The sequence below is a fragment of the Temnothorax nylanderi genome, unplaced genomic scaffold, assembly GCF_030848795.1.
Source record: "Temnothorax nylanderi isolate EJ_2023f unplaced genomic scaffold, tnyl_v1.0 TNYL_tig0179_pilon, whole genome shotgun sequence".
Classification (NCBI taxonomy): Eukaryota; Metazoa; Arthropoda; class Insecta; order Hymenoptera; family Formicidae; genus Temnothorax; species Temnothorax nylanderi.
In genome coordinates this window covers 207,042-232,281 of record NW_027249241.1, presented here as the reverse complement: position 1 = coordinate 232,281, position 25,240 = coordinate 207,042, and the positions used below count along the sequence as shown (strand labels likewise).

Sequence of the window (25,240 nt, the reverse complement as noted above, 5' to 3'; positions counted from 1 at the left end):
CAGTTACTAGTTGAGCTGGGAACAAATCTAACGTAAGTATGCTCGTGTTGCTTGAAATCTCTAAAAAGTTTTTGCACTTTCGAAGATTCTAAAGTGCAAAGAGTGTGAGCAACACAAACAGACTTATTGCTACTTGATCAACGTCATAAAAATAATTCAAATATATTTGTGATTACTGATTTACTGATTACTTGATTACAGATCACAGCTTTTAGGTTTCCAGTTTCCAGTTCGACATAGCAAGATGGGAATCTATATTCTATAAGCACAAGCCGTTCTCGCATATAGAAAAGGAGTGAAAAATATATATACATATACCTATGCTGTCATTTGTCCCAACGGTCCCAATGGTCCCAACGGTCCCAACTGTCCCAAGGCGATCGAAGTATCTCAATTATTTTCGAAGGGAGTAGAGGTGAAAGAAAATAAAAGTTAAAGCAGTGTTTAGATATTGCATTGGTAGTTGTTTTTTGCTGTAAAAGAGATTTACTTTTGCACACATGTGCTCATACATGTATGTATGTGTACAGATGTAAAATGTAAATAAGAAACCGTTTAATGAATATTTGTTTCTTCGAGACAGGCAGCATGGAAGAAAAACAAGTTCTTATTCACCGAGAAACGACTACAGACTACAGACAGTAGTCGTGTATGTAGTGTATGTACAGTGCAGACCACATCACCTCATCTCATGACACCACATGACAATGTATGCAGAATGCTGATGCCATGTATGTGCAGTGTGCAGTATGTGAATGCTATAGTATATTTATGTACTACATACTCTATATATAGTATATAACATTATAGAATATCCCTCAGGTTCCTCAGATTCCTCAGGTTAGCGGGTTTAGCACCGGCTCGCCTGGTTATCGGCGTGGCCGGTGGCGTTTAGCGCGTGATCGTGGATGTCGCCACTGCTCGATGTACATACAATACATACCGCGGAGTGGACGGCGGACGCAAACGGCGCGGACCGCGGACGTGCCACGAGCCGCGACTGGTTGTGACTGTGACTACCGTCGACCGTCGACCATCAACGTGCATCGTGCAGTACGTGCTGTGCACTGTGCAGTTGTGTGCGGTTGAACCGGATTGATCGAGTGCAGGCAGGGGGAATGGTCAACGGTGGATCCGCCGCGTCGCCGTGGTGAGTCGCATCGCGATCCAGTCGAAATAGGTCGACTGGGCCGACTGGGCCGACTGGGAGTCGTGTGAACGATGGAACTCCGCCGATGTTTCTGTGGCGCGTGAGCGTCACGCCCGAAGCTCGAAGCCTCCCCATCCCCATCTCTTCTATCGTCCACCCGTCCACCCTCAACTTTCCTCCCTCGTCGTGTGTGTTTTGTGCGATGTGAAGTGTGAGGGCGAGCCATAAAAAGGAAAAGAGATCTTACGAAAGCGCGCTACGGAGTACGGAGTACGGGGAGCGCTGAGCGCTGAGCGCTGCGAGAGCGCAGTCTCGACGGCTCGACGTGCCTCGACGTATCGTCAGATCGTCAATCGATTGTATGTACATACGCAGCGTGACGCAGCCCTTCATATATGCAAGTACGTACGCGTAGCACGCACATCTCTCTACCACTCTCTATACACATGACGTGACGTGACGTGACGTGACGTGACGTGGGTGTGTAGATGCATTATATTATATGTAGATGCAGATCCACTCTTGTACGGTCTACGCATTAATATTCGAGTGTCTTATATATGGCCACACGAGTAGGCTTATTTATACACGCGTAAAATTCGGATATACCTATTACGTGTCGTCGTTGAGAATTCAGTATATCGTGTGCCATGCCAGCAGCGTATGTATATACATACACTGTCTGCGTGTATGTGTGTGTGTGTGTGTGTGTATTACAAATTATATATATTTCAAAACATGCCTGAATGTTTGTTTAATAATTATGATAATAATATTAATAATAATTCATCAGAATTGATTTTTTACGAAAATGTATCGAGGCAATGATAATTTTCGAATTATAATCTAAAACGGAAAGCTTTTCGCAAACCAGAGTTTGTATAGTGTTTCATTTTATTCTTTTTACAAGATTATTTTTGAAAGTAATAGTATTGTCCAAAATAGTGTATCGAATCAAAAGTATTTTGTTTGGAGGGGGAAATCGTATTGTTAGTATCATCATAGTGTAACTTTGTTCTAGATGGAGTCGCTTGCCAGATATGAGTCACCCCTATCTTTTTAAATGGAATCATATGATTTTCCTGATCGATATACCTTTTTTTAGTTATTCTGCTTATAAAAATAAAATATGATATATCACCTGATATTCATTACTTTACCTACTATATATTGAGACTTGGTTGTGATAGGTACACATACAAAAATATATCTATTAAAAGAGCGCAATCGTATATCGTAGGATATATATATATATATATATATTGGTAAGTACTGTGGAAAAATTGAATCATCGACTAATTTATCTTATTATTCTATAACAATATTATCAAGGATCATTGAAAAGTGATTATTTTAGGAAATATTTCATATTTTATTGCAATATAAACCATTCGACATATTTTGTTAGATTGAATCAATGTTTCCACGGTATTGATATAACACTGAAAGTGTTGAATGCATTAAATTCTAATCGAGACTATAAATTTCGGCATGCTTTTTTATTTATTCTATTTTTTTTGTTATAATTTGCTTTCTTTATATTTTTCTTATTACTAATACGTAGAACAAAGTTTGATCTTTTTTTTCTCACGTTTACTTGTATCTTCTAACAAATATTTTTCTCCCAGAATAATTTGATAACCAGAGATACAGCACTGAGAAGTTGAAATAATAAAGCGTCGAGAGCCTCAAACAAACATCCGGGCTATCCTACAGCAATTTTTAATGTAATATACAGTGGTATATTGAGGGTATAGTGACGCACAATGAACATATTTAATACTATAGCCGAGTTAGTTGATTCATTCTCAAGATATAAACCATTGATAATAAAAACGCTTTGTCATGTATTATTTTCATAATTAACTGTTGACAATAAAAACACTGTCATGTATTATGAAAATAATATACGACAAGACATTTTTATTGTCAATCGCGTTAATTAACTGTGTTAGTCGTTCTTTTCTCTTATGAAATAAAAATAATAAATCAATGAAATCCTTCCATATACACAAGATATCATAATATCTGATACATTTTTTTTAATTTCTATGAAAAAATATTTAATATTTTCTCAAGTAAATCTTCCTTCCGGTACAACCCTCCCCCCTCCCCGGCCCACTCCCAGCGTGAGCTTTGACCTCTCTCTCAGATTCCAAGACAAGTTTTTTGCAACTTTTAACTGTCAATTTCTCAAAATTGTAACGTGATGAAATTTGGAGATGATGCTAACGGGATCTTATATTCAGCGTCCAACAAACTACCGGAAACGACTAGTTTCGTTCTTGTTCGCTCGAAAAAAAAAATTTTTTATTGAACAATGTCATTAATGCAACTATATGTATAGATTTAGCAAATAGAAACAAATTCCAAACTGTACTCGAGAACATAGTTTTTCGAGTACATTTTTGGACTGTTCGCTCTCTCTTATCGTTATCGCACTGGAATGAAAGAACAAACAGTTCACAATTAGGGGCTATTTATAAGCTTACTTCCTCCGGAAATCTATGGGAAAGTTTTCCAATTTTTCCTTGGCGAAATGTTGAGCGAATGCACGCGACGGGCTACAAAGTTATCAGACCGTAAGTTCAACGAACTGGAAAAGAACATCGCAGGCTATCGGCACCTTCGATGCGGGGTATTACAGTTGTTCGCAAAGACGTGCCGCGAATAAGCGAGAGTCATAGCATTTCGATGGAATCGATAATGAGATGGATGATTCGCTTACGCTGGCGCTGGCACGCTTTCCGTTAAGAGCACCCTGTAAATATAGTGTTTATTTCGGCGTTTTTTTTTCTCTTTTTATTTATTTCACTTCTTTTATATATATAATAGCTCTTTCTATCAATCTTTCATAACGTGTGTAATGTTATGATACACATAGATAAAAACACGAGGCAAACACTTTTAGAAAACAGAGACAAACGTTTAATCCTTTTCACATTTAATTATTACCCTAGAGCTCTGTGTTTTTAACATGTCAGAAACTTTTAGAATTTTTAGAAAAATTCTGAAAATATGGAAATTTTATTGATCATATTAAATTGGAATTTTCAATTAAACAAATAGTCCTGTCAAAATAAAAAAATTAAGTGAAAACACTTTTTTTTTGCAGATAATGACGAACTGATGAGCTACTGTGAAACTGAAAGCAAACGATCAAGACGATGGATCAGATCGGCAAGAAGCAAGCGGCCAACTCACCGGAGGTGGCGTTGGCTAGCGAGATTTTCGACCAGTTTTGCAACGCCACTACGTTGAAATCTATTCTTAGCTACTACAGACAACTGTGCGAATTGCTGAAAATCCGACCGAACGCCATTAATCAGTTTTATCCAAAGTTGAAAACAAAACTGCGATCGTGGAAGGCGCAAGCTCTATGGAAGAAATTCGATCAGCGAGCAAATCACAAGTGTTATAATCGTGGCAAAGTATGCCCGAACACGAGGGTAAGTTTATTTATTAGTTTTAATTACCTGCCAGTTATTTCCTATCAATGAAGGAAATTTTTCAAGTAAGATACATTTCTTAGGTTTTGATTATCGGCGGTGGCCCATGTGGTCTGCGCACAGCTATAGAAGCGCAATTATTGGGAGCCAAAGTCGTTGTGGTGGAGAAAAGAGACCGAATGTCCCGGAACAATGTTTTACATCTATGGCCTTTCGTCATCCAGGATCTACGTGGCTTAGGAGCGAAGAAATTTTTCGGGAAATTTTGCGCCGGTTCTATAGATCACATCAGCATTCGACAGCTGCAGTGTATTTTGCTAAAGGTTGCTCTGATTCTTGGTGTCGAGTTCCACGAGAATGTAAGCTTCGATTCTTTGATTCAACCACCGGATAACCAGGAAGATGGCAGTAAGTAATAATTGACGAGCAGATGTTTTAAAATTTCTTTATTTTTCTCACACTTTGTAACTACTCATTTTTAATGAATTACTTCTTTGCAGAATTTGTTTCTTACTAATGTCTTTTTTATTTAATATATATTTTCATCAGAGATCGGTTGGAGAGCGAAGACTTCACCAGCTGATCATCCTGTCTCCCAATACGAATTCGATGTGCTAATTGGAGCTGATGGCAAGAGAAATACCTTGGAAGGTTTCAAACGAAAGGAATTTCGAGGAAAACTAGCCATCGCAATCACGGCGAATTTTATAAACAAACGGACCGAGGCAGAGGCTCGTGTAGAAGAGATCAGCGGTGTCGCCTTTATCTTTAATCAAAAGTTCTTCAAAGAATTGTACCAAGAAACGGGTATCGACTTGGAAAATATCGTGTATTATAAAGATGATACGCATTATTTCGTTATGACTGCCAAGAAACATAGTTTAATCGACAAGGGAGTTATTCTGCGGGTAATAATGCAAAACTTTATAAACCATAAAATGTATCTAATTATTTCTCAGAATGACAAAGTGAATTATTATTGATTTCTAGGATCATGCTGACACTGCAAAACTACTCGCAAAAGAAAATGTGGATCGTGAAGCGTTGATGTTATACGCGCGAGAAGCGGCGGAATTCTCGACGGAATATCAAATGATGGATATGGAATTTGCGGTAAATCATTATGGCCAACCGGACGTAGCCATGTTCGACTTTACTTCGATGTACGCGGCAGAAAATGCAAGTCGCGTATTGGAGCGTCACGGTCATAGACTGCTCATGATCCTCGTAGGCGATAGCCTTTTGGAGGTAAATACCATGTACTTTTCACATCATCATTCGAAATTACGTAAAATCTTAAAACAGGGATTTACAGTATTTAAATCCAGATTAAATTTTCTAAACATATAGATTATTAAGAGAGAAAATTTCAAAAATTTACGTGTGTATAATAAAAGGATGTGGATAGATTTTATTTATTATTGTTCTTTCAGCGTTTCTTTGTGTGTTTCTCTTTGATTTCTTTACGATTAGATTTCGATTAGCATTTCTAGCGTTTCTAACGTTTCTAATTTGATCTTCAATGAAAAACTAAAACTTATTGTAGCCATTTTGGCCTACCGGCTCTGGTTGCGCAAGAGGATTCTTGAGCTCTCTGGATGCGGGCTGGGCAATCAAAGGTTGGGGCGCTTCGTTGTTACCGTTAGAAGTAATTGCAGAGCGTGAATCCATATACAGACTGTTGGGACAGACGACACCAGAGAATTTGAATAGAGATTACGCCGCATATACCTTGGATCCTCACACTAGGTAAGATGTCAATTATAATTGAATTGGATGAATTAGCTAAGAATTAGCCTCAAATATCTAAAAGGCGAGAAAATCGTATCTCGTCTATAAAAATACAACTATCCGATTGTTTATTTGGATTAAAAGAAAGATTTTTATCAAGTATCTTCAAGTATTTCTTTTGCTTTGTCTCACCACATAATTTAGAAATAATTAAATATTGTTTACTTTTATCTTTTTTTTTTCCAAGGTATCCGAATCTTAATGTACGTTCTGTAACTCCGATACAAGTGCGCAGTCTTCTTGACACGGATGATCCTGAAAGCATCAAACAACCTGCGATACAGTCTGAAATCGATATTCCAAAGAAACGAAAACGTCGCGGTGAGTTTATTAATATTAAAGATGGATTATTGAAATCTTGAGCTCTTAAATAATTGGATTCTGTAATCCTGGTGTTTTTTTTTACTTTTAAATTACTATTTGATCTTTAATGCAATTATTTTTATAAAAATAAACACATTTTTATGTAGATCTGAGAGCTGACACTCAAGTTCATCCAGACACGTTGCTTCGCTGGCTACAAAAGCAAGTTGCATTGTACGATAAAGTTCACATCGAAGATATGGGTGCCTCTTTTAAAGATGGTTTAGCTATTTGTGCAATTGTTCATAGATACCGTCCAGATTTAATAGATTTTTATAGTTTAAACGCGAAAGATGCAGTGAAGAACAATCAACTCGCCTTTGATACATTGGAAAAGGAATTGAACATACCACCGGTAAGCATATTGTGTTTTTTATTTTTTCACTCCGACATCCCTAATCGTGGATATATTTTTTATTTATTTTTAACGATTAAACTTTGTAGCTTTAGAATTATTTATTATTGCTCAATGATATGTCGTGGATATGTATTCAGTTTAATCAAATTATTTATATATGTCCTATGATATTTGGGTAGAATAATGAGTGGAGAAAAAATATAAGAATTACATATTAGCTTATTCAGTGAACTGTTAGTACATCTTTTTACTTTAAATAATAAACAGATATTATGTCATCACAAAAAGTACTATACAACATATATATGTAAATCTATATATTATATCTATACTTGGATATAATAAGAGAAAAATAATTATGCTTACAGATAATGACAGGAGAAGAAATGGTTGAATGCGATGTTCCTGATACACTTGCCATGTTTTCTTACTTAACGCAAATATATGAAGTTTTCAGAGGCGAGATTCCATACATCAAACATCCGAAATTAGTAAGTAACTAAAAACAGAGGATTTGTTCACTAGTCTTTATAGTCTACTAGTCTCTCGTACTTCAAAGTACACTAGCATCAGTTAATTATTATTATTACTTCTCTAAAAAGTCCCAGAGGATATGAATATCTTTGCGCGAAAATAATCCATTAATTTAAGCGCCATTTATTGCAACAGGAACCAGAAGCGGAGGAATGCACCGCGCATCCAAAGCAACTGAAACAATGGACATCTGAGGAAAAGGCTACGAAAGCACGGCACTCACGCTCACGGCATGCTAATGAAAATGCGCACTCTTACGTGGACAAAAAGGATAATACGGTTGGCCGGCGTTCTCGAAAGAGGCGAAGTACCGAGAAAGTGGGCGCTACGATGGTAAGCAGAATGAATTGTCTGCCTATTTACAGTTTACAATGACCAATGCTTGTCTAAAATACAGACAAATGCAATGGCAATTTCGCGTAAGATGTTTAAAATTTTATAGAAAATCTAATATTCCAGAGAATATTTGTTTATTCAAAAACACGCACAAAGTTGAATTTTGTGTAGTGAATGAAACCTAACATAGCCATACGTAATTATTGACTTTTAGAAATACTGAAATGCTTATATCTTATGTAGTCACGATGGCAGAAGATCGAGGCTGTTATGTGTCGCGGGATATTCGTATCGTTGTTAATCGTATTTGTTGGACTTACCTTTACCGTACTTCGGGAAGAACCGGACACATGCTGAACGCGCGTAATCCACCATAAAGGGAAATAAGTTCAGACTATCGGTTATGTTGTCAAATTTTTTACACAAATCTTTTGTTGTTAATATAATTGCTACTTTATGAAACCTCGAGTAAGATTTCTTTAAATTCTTAGGAGATCGTGCCAGAAACATTAAATACTATCTTTTATTGTCTCTTAGCGTAAATTATAATACAGCAATAACGTAGTTAATTATGCATAGAATATAGAATTATGCTAGCAGTAGCCTAATAAATCGAACCGGCCAATTTTCTTTTGCGTTTTATTCTTTCTTTACATATACTTACATACAGTTTTATAATTTCTTTCTATTTTTATACATTTTTTATCCTAATTTTGCATTTTATTTGCAAAATGCAATTTAAATCGTTTAAGAAGTCATCTATTTCGAAATGAGAACATTCAAGATTTACAGTTCCAAAGAGCTCTGCTCGCATGTATCATCCCATCGCTGCTTCACGCTTTCTCGCATAATTTGGTTTACAATAATTTGCTTTGCTGCAAAGAAACGTGTTTCTCATTGCTTGGGTCGTCACAAGAAACATATCAACATTCGCAATTAATTGATCGCGCGACTAATGACAATCGTAAACTCGCAATAAAGGATGAAAGGCAGAAAAAACTCGATGAGATCGAGAAGCATCGAACCGAGCGCATGAAGAAGCGGCAATATTTGCGCAAGATGGCAACCCAGCAGTTCTACAAAAGTTTGCAGATGCTGCAAGCCAATGCAAAACGCGAGAAAGATGAGCCCTTTGAGGATTACTCGATTTTTTTATACCGTCAAACTGCACCAGATTTCAAGGATAGAGTAAAAGACTTAGAGCAGAAAATACTTTATCCAGTAAGCTAGAGACTGATGAGTGCAAATGTTTGACTATGGTTTTTTTCTATCTGCTGACGAAAAGCCTGGGTCTTTTGATGTTCAAAATAACAGCGTATTGTTTCTAAAAATACTTGACAAAATAATTAATTTTATTTTACCAGATCTTCTATTTTCGCCTCACTGCATTCATATTAAATCGTGGCATACGCAGGGGAAATATTTACATGGTTTATTTTTTGACGTTATAATTTAGTATGACTGCAATGAAGAAATAAAAGTGTTAATACATTCGTTACTAAACCTGTTTGATAGTTGCAAATATTGTTGACTATTGTTGATTAACATGCTTGTTTAATAAGTTAATTAATAAGATTTTTGAACTTTTTAAATTAATTTTCATACGAGGAACTACACTCTATTTGCGCATGCATCGTCGTGTTTATTATTGCATTTATGAAACTGGCGTCAGAGAGAGAAGAAAAAAGAAATACTACTAAATAGAAAAGATAAGAATAACAATATTTATGTTTATATTTTTTTAACTCAATTTTTAACTTAATGAAAATTAATTCACCTAAATCGTATTAATTGCATTTGAGTGTGAAAAATTAAGTTGATTAATTTCAGAATACTGCCTCATTATTATTAAATGTATTTTCCACGAAACCCCGTATATTTATATTCAAAATGTACTACTTTGTAAGATGTTCATAATTTTTGCTCGCATTGTTTGTGATACTCGTACTAATTTTCTATTAATCACCTGCTTATAAGATATTTCTATTAAGTTGCCAATTATTCCTAGGACAGACAACCTAAAGTACGCATTGGTCACCGAAGAGGTAGTGTAGACGAGGAATTTTCGGGAAGGATAAAAGATTTTGAAGATAAGCTGAAAGGGACAACATCTTCCGAGAAGAAACCTAGAGATCTTTTACGTGCTATCGGTTTGTACACATTTTTCATATACATCTAATCCCAGTAAAGCTTTTTGTCTTTATTATGTGTTGCAAATCGAATAATATTATAAAATACATCGGTTTGTACATAGGTAAAATCGAGAAAACTGATTGGAACGTGAAAGAGATCGAAAAGAAGATCGAAGAGAACAAAATGGGCCGCGGCGTTCGTCACGAACGTGTAGAGAAAGTGCCGAAGTGGAGTCGCGAGCAGGTTGGCAAAGAAACGCTCAATAGTGCTGACGGTCTCGCACTTTTTCAGATGTGTATATGTTTCATTCAGTTTTTAGCTCGGCAGATCAAGATGGAGAAGCGAGGCAACGATCAAAGGGGGGATACCTACAGTAAGTACGCTGACATAGACAATACCCTGAAGAATATAGGCAAGAAGATCCGGGAAGGTAGCGCGCTCGGGTACAATAAAGTTTCAGCCATGGCTGAACAATTTTCGAATAAAAATCAGGATGTGGAGCCCAAGCTGCAGAAATCGGTAAATACGAGCTTTGCGATCTCTGTAGGGAAATGGTCTACGAATATTAAAAGCGTCTATGGTATATCGGTGTCTATTGTCTTGTATTCCCATCATCTTATAAAGAGAATTTCTACTCAACTACAGGAGAGAAGATATAAATCAGTAATAGGCTTGCATTCTCGAAGAGATTCATAATTTATTTTTACTAACAATTTTACAGGGCATTTTCAGTTATGTTCAGTAATCAGAATTGTGTTTAATCTTGGTATAACACGCGTATCTCAAAATATTCTAAAAAATATGAAGCAATATTGTATTTAATCTCTCATTAACAAATTTTAATTTTATGTTCATAATTTTAGTTTGCAGTGTAAATGGATTTCTCAACGTACTAAATTGGGAATGTAAATACATGAATTGTAATATATGGGATAACGTTGGCTTTTTTTTTTAAATCTAACTTTTGTAAAATGTGTGCGTGCGTGCGTGCGTGTGTGTGTCGTGAAAATGTTGCAAAGTAACACAACTAATTATAAATATAAATATAAATATAACATAATAGTTTTTGATAATTCTTTATATTGAAAATGGTGTTAATAATTACTATATCGGATCGTACAAATTATTTTTGTGTAGAACACTAAGCCTGCTGTCGTATTACCTGTGCAAGGGGGTTCAGAGATGTGCCATTTTTGCAATAAAAGAGTTTATCTTATGGAAAGACTTAGTGCGGAAGGCAAATTTTTTCACCGCGGCTGCTTTCGATGTGAATATTGTTCCATCTCGTTAAGAATAGGTAATATTCAATTCTTTCTTTATAATATTTTATAAACATTTTGATATTTTATAATATCGCTATTAATGTTTTATAGGAAATCATACATTTGATCGCGAGAAAAACGGAGGACGCTTTTACTGCACGCAACACTTTGGACTATCGGGAACGATGAAAACTAGAGTAGAAAAAAAGAAGATCAGCTTGGTGAATAAAGAAAATGTATCTAATGCCGCGGCTACGTTAAAAACACCAGAAAAGGTATAGAAACTTGTACAATGATGTAGAAATATATGTATAAAACACTGATACAAAAAACTTACTAAAATGATATCTTTTTGTAGAATTTTTAAGTAAAATAATAAAAATTGATGAACTTTTATACGAAAATGTATAATATAATATTCTTTCAGGCCAAGACATCCTTAGAAGGCATTGTCGGACTCGATTTACTCGATCGTGGTCAAACTCCGGAAAGAATTGAATTTGAAAATCTGGCAGAAATATCAGATCCTGAGGAAGCTCACAGTCAAATGGATGAAGATGAATGGACAGATAGAAATTTTGGTGCTTCTACCGCAGAAATGGGATCCAGTGATGATATTTCGGATATGAGGTAAATATGCACATATACACATAATTATCTATGTTCTTTGTACCATATAGCTTCGTAATATTTTAAATTTTATTAATTTTACCTTAGTTATAACTGATATGAATGAATGTTTAAAATTTAGAATTTTTACTGAAATATATTTATATTTTAATGATTTTTAATGATTTTTACAATACAGAAAATATATATGTACATATTATTTAATATTTTAATTATAAGATTGTTCAAATTATCATCGTTTGTTTTTTAGTGATTCTGATGAGGATAATGAAGTATTTGAGGAAGCTATAGATCAACCACTAACGACTGAAGGAACTCTCGAGTTGGCCAAGAATTGGACATTGCGTTATTCGCATCCGCATGCTACAATCGGACAATCTGATACTGGCAGCAATGAATATGAAGATTCTAGCGACGAATATACTAGTGAAGGTATCATTTATCATGCATATAAGAGCACGCACGCATAAAGCTTTTGCGTAAAACTATGTAATATCAACTTTTTTTGTTCTTTTATTTTGTGTGGCGTGTTTTATCACGAGAATATTCTATCTATTAATTAGAGATAAAAAAAAGAGAGAAAGATAGGTGGAAAAAACAGAACGTGTGATAATTTTAATAAATTCTCCAACTTATGTTACTTGTCTGTGCTGTAACATGTATCTTGATTTTGTTGTTAGACGATGAAAGTGGCACTGCGACTGAAGACGAAGAAGACGTACGTGCACGAGAGCTCCGGAAGCAGGAAGTGTGGTTGAAGGTGCCACCGCGCAGCTCTGATACCGATACCGGTTCGGAAACAGAGGTGAAGCATTCTCAAGATTCTATAGATCCCGCTATAGTTCAAGAATCATTCATTTCTTTCGAATCTAAAGTAACATCGTCCTCAATGTCCAACATGAACACAAATGATAGCGAGTTATCATCCGACAGAAATGCTCTCGAAGGACTGCTAGAATTCTCCAACGAGACGGCATTAGCTTCTAATGAATTAGCTAGAAGCATACACGGTCAAGACAATATGACTTCCGCTCATAAAAATGGTGCATCTCTCAATGTTATCTCACAAGTTTCTGAAAATGTCATTTGCGCGACCGATTCAATGCCTCTTCCAATGCCAAATAATATTGCCGATAATGTTTTGGATCAAAATGAATTCTTGGTTCTTCTAACAGATATTGCTCTTAATCATTTGGATAAAGAAGATTGCAATTCTGAGTACGAAAGTTTTGTGGACGAAAATGTTCGATCAGATTTAGACGGATCAGATAACAAAATTGACGACGATTGTTTTCAAAGTGATATTCTCGATGTTGACATAAAAAATCTGACATCAAATTCTATTAATTTTAATGTTAATAATTTGAGCACAAATACTCTGATTAAGAATTCATTAGATTTATCTACAAATCATTTAAAAGAAGATTCCGCGAAATACAATTGTTTGGCAGTTGGTTCAGAAGAGGCTGCGAAAATTACAATTTCAGATACTACACCTTGCATTAAAACAAGCAAGGATTCCAAGGTTTCCGATAGCGAAACTACTCTTAATGCTGATGATTTGCCAGGTGTGATCACTTCTTCTTTAAATGGAAGTAAAAGTTCTTTATCTTCCTCATCGTCAGAGATTTATCAATCGGTGGAAATGTTGCATAGTGGCAATTCAACCATTAGCGATCATTTGGACGACTTGATAGAATATTCGAAATCTAATTTGCCTGAAGAAATAAAGATATTTAAGTGTGAAAATATTAGTGTTACTAATCAAAGCGAAGACAGCGATTTTATTAACAAAAATAGAAATGTTAAGTTTATCAATGATAGTAACGTTATTCACGTGAGCAATGTTATTGATAAGAAAGTTGACATACATTTAACAACTCCGATGCTTACTACAAGCGTAAAACAAAAATCAATATACCCAATAGTAACAGTGACATCGCCATCTCCGACACAAGAGATACAATTTGAAGAACTATCTTTGGAAACTTCAAGATTGCTGGTTCCCTTGGAATCGCATAGTATTTCGAATTTTGGTAATTGTGACAACACATTCGATAAGCTGAAGCGCGATTTGAAGCAAAGAAAAGAAAAGAACAAAGCTATAGGAAATGGTCTCCGACCACTGTCGACTGAATATGCCCGGTTGAAAATGAGTAAATATTTTACGGAGAGTAAAAAAATTATTCCGAAAAGTCAACCGACAAAAAGTGAAGGAGCTGAGGACACGTCTAATATGGAAGTGGTCAAGTTACATATTAAGCCCAAGTTGTCAAACAAAGTAAATGCAGAGGAAATGCTCAAGTATTTTAATAAGAGTTCTTCGAATAATAACAAATCTAAAACTTCCAACATAATCGCTATTAAACAAAATGAACGACGAAAGTTAGAAATTGATATTGGAGAAATAAGTGATTTGAGCAAGAAAGACATTGATGCGATTGATCAACAATTTAATCAAATCGAAGAGCAGAATAAAAGTGCATATTTGAAAGCTGACGACATGGGCTATTTGTCAGGATTTGAAGTACGTAATGATGAAGAGGGAATAGCGTGCAATAGTTCAGATTTAACATGTAATGATCGTGTTGAACTAAATCCTCAATCAAGCATTAACAGTGATTATGTCAGTCCAGTAATGTCAAACAATAATATTCCTAACTTACAGGATAACGCAAGAGATATTTCATATTTACATATAGATACGGATACGGATCTAAATATTAACAATTTCGAATTACATACTGCTGTGGTTTCTGAAATATCAACATTGCATACAGATGTAAAAAACAACATTTATTTTAATATCACAAATGATGGAAAGGAACAAGAAAAAATCAATTCAGCAGATAATGTTCTGAAGAGTGACATAAGTAGCATAAATAAAGGAAAGGAAGCTAACGTAAAATTAACTAGCAATGAGATAGACGATGATGTAATTAAAGGAGACAATATCATTAAACCAGACGTACAAAGCAATATTTTAAATAATGCGGTATATGAAGAAAAGAAAGCGATTTCAATGGATTTAGATGGAATCATACTGAATAATAATAGTGATGAAAAACAAGCTGATAAAATAAATATTCCGAGTAATGACCTAGATAAAGACAATAAATCAAATGAAAATTTATTTGGACATAATCTCAATACACATCTTAATGCAAAGTTAACTACTCCTTTATCATTAAATAATAATACAGATAAAGTCATTAAATGTAATAGGTTGCATAAAAGTGATACTAATTTAAATGAAGATACACCGCGAGTTTTTTGTAAAAGTATGAGCAATAATACTTCTAAATCATTGTCGGAATTAAAAAACGTGATATGTAAAGATGTGTCAGCAATAAAAGCAACAATTATTAAGAAGATAATAGGTACATCTACGAACATTAAAGATACGATTACACACAATAATTCAGTACAAAATTGTGTTGAAGAAGTTCCTAAAAGGCCCGAGCGAAGTTTGTCTTATGATATTAATCCCTTTCAAAAAACTCCAACAGCGATTCTTAATTCGACAATTTCTAACACGGAACTCTTTCCACCTGAAATTCCAGCGAGAAAAAAATCAGCAAAGAGAAGTTTCAAAGATCTACGTCAAAATCAGGCTGTTGAAGATATGCCAAAACTACAAAGTCAAACTATCGAGAATATTTCAAAATTACATGGTCAGAATAGCGATGTTTTTAATATTCAAAATCAAGATGGGGAAAAGCTTTCAAAAGTTAAAAGTCAAGATGATAAGGACATTGCAAAACTATTAAGTCGTGAATTCAACAATGCCCCGAAAATTCAGGATATTCCAAATAATGACACTAATTCAATGGATATTCAAAGGCCATCAAGACGAAATGTCGCAAAATTACGAAATCGAGATATCATGAATCTTTCAAATGTAAATAAGGAAATAATAAAAGATGTTAAAGACATTACAATAGCAGAAAATCGAGATGTTGCTGGTACGTCAAGATTACAAAGTCAAAACAAAAGTATATCGTCGACTCAAGAAGCTCATCATCATACAAATTTGCATTTGTTCAATAAACCTGAGGAATCTATAAAAATTATTTCTAGCAATAGTCAGTCAAAGAAAGACAAATGCATAATTTCATGATGTTAATATAATAATATCTATGCTATATATACAGTTGAAATATTTTGTGGTATAACATTTTACAAGAAATGCTTTAGCTTCAATTATATCCGTTTTAACGTTTTATTATAATTATTTAATTCTAATTTAATAACATAATTATCTATTGTTTTTTAATATTAAAAATTCATGAAAGCTTATATATATATATATATATATATAACTCAAAGCCTAGTTTTATCAAAATGTTTAATATTAACACTTGTAAGAAGTGCGAAAAATTGCAAAAAATATAACATGAACTTTTAGCTAAAAAGCTATTTTAGATTGGTCAACAAAAATCTATTCTTCAAGCATGATCCGATATTATTATATATTCTGTATATTTACTACAAATCTATCAAACGTTGGTGGGTTATATACATTTTGTTTGTACATCAAATCAATTCATATATCAATTGAGGTAGGAATATAACTCTCATATTTGCGATTTTTACAAGAACATTTCTCTAGAGATTTCTGAATCGATAAAGTATATAATTTTTCGTATTTATAAACATAATACATATACACACACACATACACGAATTTACAATTTTATCAAGAGACACAGTAGTGTCTCACGTCAAGTATACATATATGTAAACAAATTTACAATTCTATTTTATGATTCTATAGTTTATAATCTTAGAGATCTTTATATATCTTTAATAAATATTGTAGTTGTGCAATATTATAAATTAGGGAAAATTGTGTGAGATGTATTAATAAAGTAAACAGAAAGAGTGTATAAGTATATAAAAATCTTGGCTGATGGTGATTGACTTTTTAATTTTGATGGGCCTAGTATTTAATCGACCAATTAAGGAGCATTAAGGAAAAGGTAATCATCTTGTTGTGTATGAGTGGAGTGCTATTGAACTAATTTATCATTAACAGTGACTTAAATCATTAATCGTTTGTGTTTGATTTAGTACTCATGCTAAAAGTAGCGGTTACTCACCAATGTTGACTAATTCATTCAGAGATTACCACCAGCCAGTACTTTATTAAGTGTCTCACCACGTTTTTGTTTTAGTTATAAAATTCAAATTTATACTCTATGATTCGACATATTAACCGTGATAAAATATTGATTTATAAGTAGACACCATTTACAGATATATAACACATATCCAATCAGAGAACACATCATAATCGGAGTGTTAGCATCTGTGTCTTTATCTACTCTTTATTTAATCCTTACTAATTTACTAAACTGTTTTGCTTATTATTTTGGCTATATATTTGTTATAATTTTTATTCATTTAGCACACTTTGTTCCGTAGGTTGTCTCGTCGGAAGAAGCGTCGACTGAGGAGAGCGTGGAAAATTCCGCGACCGAAATTTCGACCGACTCCGAATTTGAGCACGATGAAGCGACTCCGACACAGCACGAGATTCCCGAGATTACCATCAACGATTCCTACGTGCGGAAAACGAGAGGCGCTTATGTTGAGCCGAAGAAAGTGCAGGTGAAGAGTAAGGTGATCTCTTCGATCAATGGCAACCTGACGCAAGACAAAAGACAGCAAGATATTAGCGGGCAGTTTTTGGGAGACCGTACTAAGAATCTTGAATCGAACAAAGAAGTAAATTGCAACGTGCCGGCTTCTGTCGACACAAATAACTGTACACCATTGTTGAATCCACGAAAGGGAGATTATCTTCTGAATCGCACTCACTCCACCGGCGGAATCGCTTCGAGACTCTCCTTAGAATTAAAAAAACGTTATTTGTTAGGCGGATCAGCGTTGGGTGGTTCCGTCATAAAATCAGGTTCGGCGTCTAATGTGGACACGAAATTGAGAAACTTTACTGATGCAATCTCTCAGCATCAAAAGTTATTAAACCCAGCACCGGAGCCTAGTCCTACCATGCAAGCATTTCTTCAAGGTATTTTATTTTTATGCTTTTATATTTTCAATGCTAATTTCTATATTATTTTATGACATCTTAATACTCGGAACTTTCCAATGTTCGACATAAAACAATATTTGTGATATGTTAATTACTGAGAAAGATCCGAGAAATAAATTTTTTAAATGATATTTTATTCTCGTAAAGCATTTTTTATATGTATGATTGTATTTTTTTTCAAGGTACTAGTAAACTGCGAACCAACAATGCACCGCTTTCTCCACTGTCGCCTACAGTTTTATTTTCGCGACAGTTATCAACCGATCACTGCCGAAATTCATCAAACGATGTCGCGAAGCCGACAACCTTGATAGAAACATCTAAAGCACAGCAATTACCTGATTTAGTGAAAGAATCCAGTATTTTGAAATCGAAGACAGCACCCAACATCTGCAATGAGTCTTCAGTGAAAGACGGGAAGTTAATCGACGAACAAGTATTTCTACAGCAAACTAATAACTTGACGAAGAAGGCCTCTACTGCCTCTACTGTTGAGGATGTAAAAAGCTCGCAAACTACAGAGAAAGTTCTCTCGAACAATGCGGAGGAAGGTAACGGTTTTAGACCGCGTAGTCCTCTCCACGAGACATCCATTGTCGTGCCGCAAGTAGACTGGAGCAGGAAGAACGAAGACAAGGATGCCAGTTCGGGTGGTTCTGAGATGGACAGCGATTCATTATCCTCTTCCGACTCTAACGAAGCAGTTGAGAAGCAACTTGCCGTAAATCTTTCGCCGCCCAGATTACGGATTCATAGCACCGATGGCGATCTTTTACTGGATGAGGGAACTGATCGATACACGAAGCATTACGATCCTGATGATGGCCAGACTTTCGAGCCGGATTCTATCGAAGTCTCCTTTCTGCGGGATCGCCGATTACTCGATCCAATTGACAATACTGTTGAAATGGTGAATAATAATATGGAACGATTAGATTTGCGGGATGACAATAGAAAGAGCAACTGCAGCAGCCCTACTTCCGAAGCTTCGGCAATGTCTAACAAACAAGATGATTCCGAGGAGTACGATGTTACTACCGCAGCATTCACTGAGACAGAGTTTTCCGAATGGGCCCGCGATGGAGAGGCTTTGGTTTCTGACGTAGAACTCGATATTAATCCTAATTTCATCACTGTACGAAGGAATAATGCAAAGTTATCCTGTACACCCGCCAAAATTGCTAAAGAGGAGGATACGGAACTTGACTATTCCAAGATCGATCGGTTAATCGATCACGAGTACCCGAACAATAACACGTCAAAACTATTAGTCAATGGCGAAGATATTAATTACATGGACACAGACAATGAGTCGCTGCTGGATGACAGCCTTCAAGATGCTTCCAATATCGCGATGCTGAAAAATCGAGGTTACATCGAGTTCGTAAATATCAAGACGACTCTTTCCAACATTCCTACTTCAACTAACATGTGCGATCTACCAGTCGCTGATGCGCCAATAGCGAGGCTCGATCTGGAAAACGATTCGTACGGTGAAGAAGAAGAGGAAGAAGGCTTCAAGGACGCCAATGTGATCGAAATTGATCCAGTTACCATGGAGGATGTGATGGGCAAATTAAACGAGCCTAATGTGAGTAAATCGTCAATGAAATCGGATATTCCGGTGAAAGAACTGAATGAGGGGGAATTTAAGGAGAACGCGAAGCGGGAGCAATTGGCAGAAGCTTTTAACAAAGAATTACTTCAATCGATGGAGGAAGATAGTTTGTTACTTGTAGAGCCAGCGGAGGATACGACTACCAGCGAAGTCGTCACAGTACTTGCGAGTCCGATCAATCCTCAGGTGTCTATAATTCCTGTAGAAACAACGGAGAAGCGCGAGGAGCCAGCCAAAGCGGACTCCAGCAATCCGGACTATCTGGAGTACGTAAAGAGATTGCAGTCTAGGATCGCAGAGTTTAGCAACGCCAAGGATTCTATTGACGTAAGAAAATCGAGGCGAAAAAACTCAAAAAGCTTAGCGCAGACTCGTACCGCAGAAATGATCGCTGAAGAGATTAAGTGCCAGGAAACGATGAACGTAACGGTAGACAGTAATGGTGTCAATTCACCGGCAACTTCGAGAAAACTTGAAGAGATTACAAGAGAACGGTCGAAGCAAAAGAACCTTATTCAGGATCTTCTAATGGATAAACTCGAGGCTCACAAACAGAAGTCAGCCGAGAAAAAGGCCCGAAGAGCTGCCAGAGCCTCATCTTTTACCACAGCGTTGTCACCGATAAAACCGTCATTATCAAATTCTTCTTCCGTTGGTAATAAGTTTGTGCCTACTTCTATAATATCACCAGTGTGCAGTCCGACTCACACAACCTTCGGGGAGGCGAACAAGTCGTTGAATCTTTTGATGTTTTCGTGCCCTCGTGAGCAAACCGATCGAGAAGAAGCCAAAGAAAAAATCCCAAAGAAGGCAGACGAAGAGTCGATTACTGCTAGTCTAGAGAATTCTTTTAAAACGCCACTTGCACCACCAAGATTGAAGAGCGAGGAAGCTAGAAGGACCGCCGAAAAGGCTAGACAAGATGCACGAGAACGGGCTAGAATGAAGAGCGACGAAGACTTAGGCTTAAGTCCTGAAGACAGAATCAAGGAATTGAGAATGAAGGTGACCCGGAGACAACTCTCGATGGACGATACGATAAAGGACGATACGCCGAAGACTGAAAGAGTTAAATCGTACAACTTTAGTGCGATAGATAATTCGGAGCCGAAATTACAAATCAGCAAAAGCACCGATAATATGAAGAACATCGCAAAGAAGATCAATTTCCAGAAACTGCCAGCGGCTGGCGCGAAATCGATGGACGAGTTGCTGAATACCGCAGGTCTGTCACTTTCGGATAACAATAGTATGGCAATCAAACGGGATAAGAAGAAACAGAAAGACTCGGAGAGACGAAAGAGTATTATACAGGCGGTGTCAGACTTCTTCTTTAAGAAAGAAACAAGTCCATCGCCAAATCAGAAGGACAAGTTATCAATGTTCCGACTGACTTCGAAATCAAAAGGGAAAGTAAGTATTATTGTCACAGTTGTTGTTGTTGTTATTATTATTATATTGTTTATATTCTGAAAGAAAATTGTGTATCGTTTTAAAATCGTTTTAAATTGCATATCGTTTCTATGTTAAATGCAGATTGATAAAACTGTTCCATCGAAATGCGACACGAGACCTAAAAGTGTATGCGAAGATATGCTCGTAGGAAATTATCTAAGGGAAAATCCCCCGCCTGTACCGCCGCCACCGCTTAACTATTCTGCATATACCACTCAAGTGTCAGGTATGACTTGTACAAATATATCCTGATTTTACGAATATCTTATTACATTATTTAAATTACAAAGTATACATCTGTGTCATATGCGCACATTATACTTCTTGTAATAACTAATGATTGTAATAACACATGATTTATTTAATTTTATTATTATACTTTATTATACGTAAAATAAAAATTCCTTTATTTTTCGAGTGAGTATACGTTTTATACGCTATTTAAAAATCTAATAGTTACGAATATAAAGTAATATTGTATTTTGATAATTTTATATTTTTATGTTTCAGATGACAGTTTATCAGATGACGATACCAAAACAGCTGCTTTATCAGGATCGTGCACGCAGAAAGCGGCAACTGAAGAATCGTGCAATAGTGTTTCGCGTAAATTGAAGACTGCTAAAAAAGTAGCCAGACAAGCACAGTTAAAGAGGTGAGACATAATATACTTACATTATATTTGAATAGAGAAAACGACATGTTAACAAGTAGGCAAATTTTTAGAGAAAAGTATTAGAAAAAAATGTATAAAAGTGAGTAATATATATATTTAGAAACGTAGCTTTAATTTGAAATACTGCTAAATTGAATATATTTTAAAGATTGCGGATGGCTCAAGAAATACAAAGAAAATTAGAGGAAACTGAAGTAAAACAAAAGGAATTGGAAAGCCGGGGCGTAAGTGTCGAGAAAGCGCTACGTGGTGAAGGAGGTAATAAAATATTCTTTACATATATATTGATTCCTTTCTTTAAGTTTTTAATATTTAATCTTTGTTATTACAGCTTGAATTATAATATTCTGCTTATATCCGATTATTATAATTTTCAATCTCTACATTCTATTTGATATATTCATATAGATATTCAATCTTCAATTGTCTTTAATTAAAAAACCAAGTGAAGAATAACTGACATATGTTAATTGTTGTTAAATGAATACTTTACATATGTAGATCAGATACATGAGTGGGAAAAATTTAATCTGAGATATGAAATAATATTATTTAGATTCCTCCAATCGCGAAGAAGCTGATTTGCTTAGAGAATGGTTTGATCTTATGAAGGAACGTACGGAACTGCGTAGATATGAAAAGGAACTTCTAGTGCGTGCACAAGAGGTTCAGTTGGAAGATCGTCATGAACGATTGCAACAAGAATTGCGTGAACGCTTGGCTGACGATGGTATTTTTAATTTTCTAACTTATTAATTTATAACATTTTATGATAATTAGAATTTATCGAACATCAAAATGATAAAACTGCCGATATAATATTAGCAAAGGGAAATTTTTGGAGTAATTTTTAGATTACAGTGTATGTGTATGCCACTGTTTTGTAAATTGTAATATAATTTTACAGATGATAAGAAGACCAGTGATGATGTTAAAAAAGAAGGGGAAATTTTGACGGAAATGTTGGAGATAGTAGCAAAAAGGGATTCCTTAATCGCCCTATTGGAGGAAGAACGACAAAGGTGGTGTAAATCATCGTGTTTGACACCTATTAGTTCTGCATATACAAATGCATGTTATATCCGTATTTTTAATATTTCTTCTCAAAAATCGGAGTATCTATCTTACATTTTCAAATTACTAGTTATTTTATTTGTTTATATTTTCTCAGTACATGTAGTGGGAATATTTATTAATTGTAATCAGGAATTATTAGCATCTTTTAATCTTTAAAATTTTTACAAACATTTCACGATATATATGTTATATAATGTACATATGCTTTCTTCTACTAAACTGTACAGCAAATAGATAACTAAATTTATATCCTCATTAAACCTGAATAAGTTATTATTTTAAATAAATGCCTTCATAGTATTCGTGTGTGTGATAAAGTGACATGGCAATTTGGTAGGTACAGTATTTTGATCCTTACGAGAAAAAATGTCCCGTTTTGTGCCTGTTAGAATTGTTATTCATTGTTTGTTATTCACGATTTCTTATTTATTTTTGCTCCAAATTACACCCATTTTTATTGTAGCTTAATTGCAAGTCTTGAAATGTGTTTTTATTTCTTTTTTCATCTTGTTATGCTTACTGATGTAATCATTTCGAGAAAATGAATATATCATACTGCTTTTTACGTATGATTAATAAAAAAAGAGATCGTGAACTTGACATTCCGGACAGTATGTGTAAAATCAAATGTTTTTGTCATTGAGCTTTACCCTTGATGTATAAAATTTTCATATAGTTGAATACACATATTGACTTTTGTGTGCCTAAATTCTCTTCGTAACGAGCAAACGCATTACTAATTAAATAACTAATTAAAATAACGTGCAAAATGTCTTTGAAATGATTAAAAAATATTCACTTACTTCAAATACTTGGATATCTGTAAAACGCACAATTAATTAATGGCACAATTATTTGTGGGTGTACTTTTTTTTATATGTATAAATGTATAATATAATTTTAATACAGACATAACTGTTTAATTTAGTTTTTAATGAAATATAATTTATCTTTTTTCTTGCGGATGTCAAAGGCGAAAACTGCATATATTAGAGTTGCTATATTATCTATTACGATAATTTAGATTTTTTTTAGATAGTCATGATGATAGTTATTTTGAACAAAAAAATAAAGATTTTATATCAAACAAAAAATCTTATGTTATAATTAAAAGAAGAGAAATGAGTTAATAATAGAATGTGTACATTTTTCAAATCTAAATGTAATCCTTTGACAGAAGCTAGATCGAACGTCGATATTTCGGAAACTGATAATGATGATTTGCAGCAAAGAAGTTTATGCGAGTACATTATATACCATTCCAGCAAGTTACATAGTATTTATCTAATTAATACAAATATGTCTATTTCTCTTTTAGATATCAGAACGAAGACCGCGACCTCGAAGCTCAAATGCTAGCTAAAGGCCTGAGATTAACGCCAATTAAGAAATGTGGTCCTAAATATTCAGTCTAAGGGAGATACGCTTCTGTACATACATTCTCCGCTACAGTTTTTTATCGCATGATAACACCAGAAGAAAGATATATATATATATATATATATATAAGATTTGTAAATAGTTTAGGTGGCGCAAAGGAATTTGAAGAAGATAGAAGGGAGACTCGTGTATGCCTAGAATATTTCTGCCCATTTTCAATATATTCAATATTTAATAAACATATCTTTTTTACAAATACTTTTTTAAATAATTAAAATCCTTAATTTTTTACATAAAAATAAACCACGTAAAATCTGCTTCATCGACATAATACATATAATTTAATTGCATAAATGAGACATACGCTGCATTGCCATTACGAATTGCAACATAAAACAAGATTTTATTGCAAAATGTCAGGAAGGTGCGATACTGAACGTAAATAAATACTTGGATTTGTAAATTTCCTTGCAAATTGAAATAAAATTGAATTGGTTATTTTATTTTTAAAGATGGACCAAACGCAGTTTTATGATTCTGGCGTCAAAATCATAGAATGTGTATGATTTAAACGTATTATGCGCAAAATCCAGTGTATATAACTTTAGCGATATGGTAGGGCGATCAAATTAACCAAAGGATGCTCTTTAATTAATCACGTTGTATTTATGAAATTCGAAAGCGGGAGAGAGCTCTTATAATATATTTTGTAGGTGAAGAGTACAAGTATAGAAAAGCGTTTTTATATTTTATACAGTACCTATGTAAATTATGTATACAACACAAATCGATGTAAAATTTTGCTACTACATTATTTTCGTCTATTTCATTATTTAGCGACATATTATATATTACATATCGGTAATAAAAAGGAAAGGAAGCTCGAAGACATAAAGCAATTTATGCGAAATTCGTGAATAGCGTGAAGGAAAAATGGAATATATTGCGAATACACGCAACTCTATACTTA

At 34.7% G+C, this 25,240-nt stretch overlaps 2 protein-coding genes across 5 annotated transcripts; both read left to right on the top strand.

Annotated features, from left to right (window-relative positions):
• Positions 1-326: 326 nt before the first annotated feature.
• Mical (Molecule interacting with CasL) lies at positions 327-25,084 on the top strand. 4 transcript variants are annotated; one of them, XM_071716214.1, is made up of 27 exons: positions 327-1,150; positions 4,266-4,599; positions 4,683-5,007; positions 5,149-5,507; positions 5,590-5,847; positions 6,146-6,348; positions 6,578-6,711; positions 6,861-7,108; positions 7,480-7,602; positions 7,781-7,978; positions 8,963-9,202; positions 9,990-10,131; positions 10,236-10,357; positions 10,406-10,633; positions 11,252-11,411; positions 11,488-11,651; positions 11,804-12,006; positions 12,257-12,438; positions 12,687-12,811; positions 17,434-18,040; positions 18,247-21,095; positions 21,219-21,363; positions 21,648-21,792; positions 21,962-22,071; positions 22,370-22,543; positions 22,721-22,835; positions 24,209-25,084. In XM_071716214.1, the coding sequence occupies exons 2-27, from the start codon at positions 4,318-4,320 to the stop codon at positions 24,303-24,305; spliced, it is 7,938 nt and encodes a 2,645-aa protein (XP_071572315.1). In that variant the 5' UTR covers positions 327-1,150; positions 4,266-4,317; the 3' UTR covers positions 24,306-25,084. The 4 variants fall into 4 exon arrangements, with proteins under 4 accessions (XP_071572315.1, XP_071572314.1, XP_071572316.1 ...); XM_071716213.1 differs by having other exon boundaries at positions 327-1,551; XM_071716215.1 differs by having other exon boundaries at positions 328-1,551; positions 10,427-10,633.
• On the top strand, positions 12,818-16,925 carry LOC139778332 (uncharacterized). The gene is made up of 2 exons (XM_071716228.1): positions 12,818-13,049; positions 13,575-16,925. The coding sequence occupies exons 1-2, from the start codon at positions 12,896-12,898 to the stop codon at positions 16,124-16,126; spliced, it is 2,706 nt and encodes a 901-aa protein (XP_071572329.1). The 5' UTR covers positions 12,818-12,895; the 3' UTR covers positions 16,127-16,925.
• Positions 25,085-25,240: the final 156 nt, after the last annotated feature.

Coding starts and splice junctions, on each gene's coding strand:
- LOC139778332 (XM_071716228.1), top strand. CDS start 12,896: ATGTCCAACATGAACACAAATGATAGCGAGTTATCATCCGACAGAAAT. Junction 13,050..13,574: donor GACTTCCGCTCATAAAAATG/GTGCATCTCTCA, acceptor ATGATTTGCCAG/GTGTGATCACTTCTTCTTTA.
- Mical (XM_071716214.1), top strand. CDS start 4,318: ATGGATCAGATCGGCAAGAAGCAAGCGGCCAACTCACCGGAGGTGGCG. Junction 5,848..6,145: donor TAGGCGATAGCCTTTTGGAG/GTAAATACCATG, acceptor AACTTATTGTAG/CCATTTTGGCCTACCGGCTC. Junction 9,203..9,989: donor AGCAGAAAATACTTTATCCA/GTAAGCTAGAGA, acceptor AATTATTCCTAG/GACAGACAACCTAAAGTACG.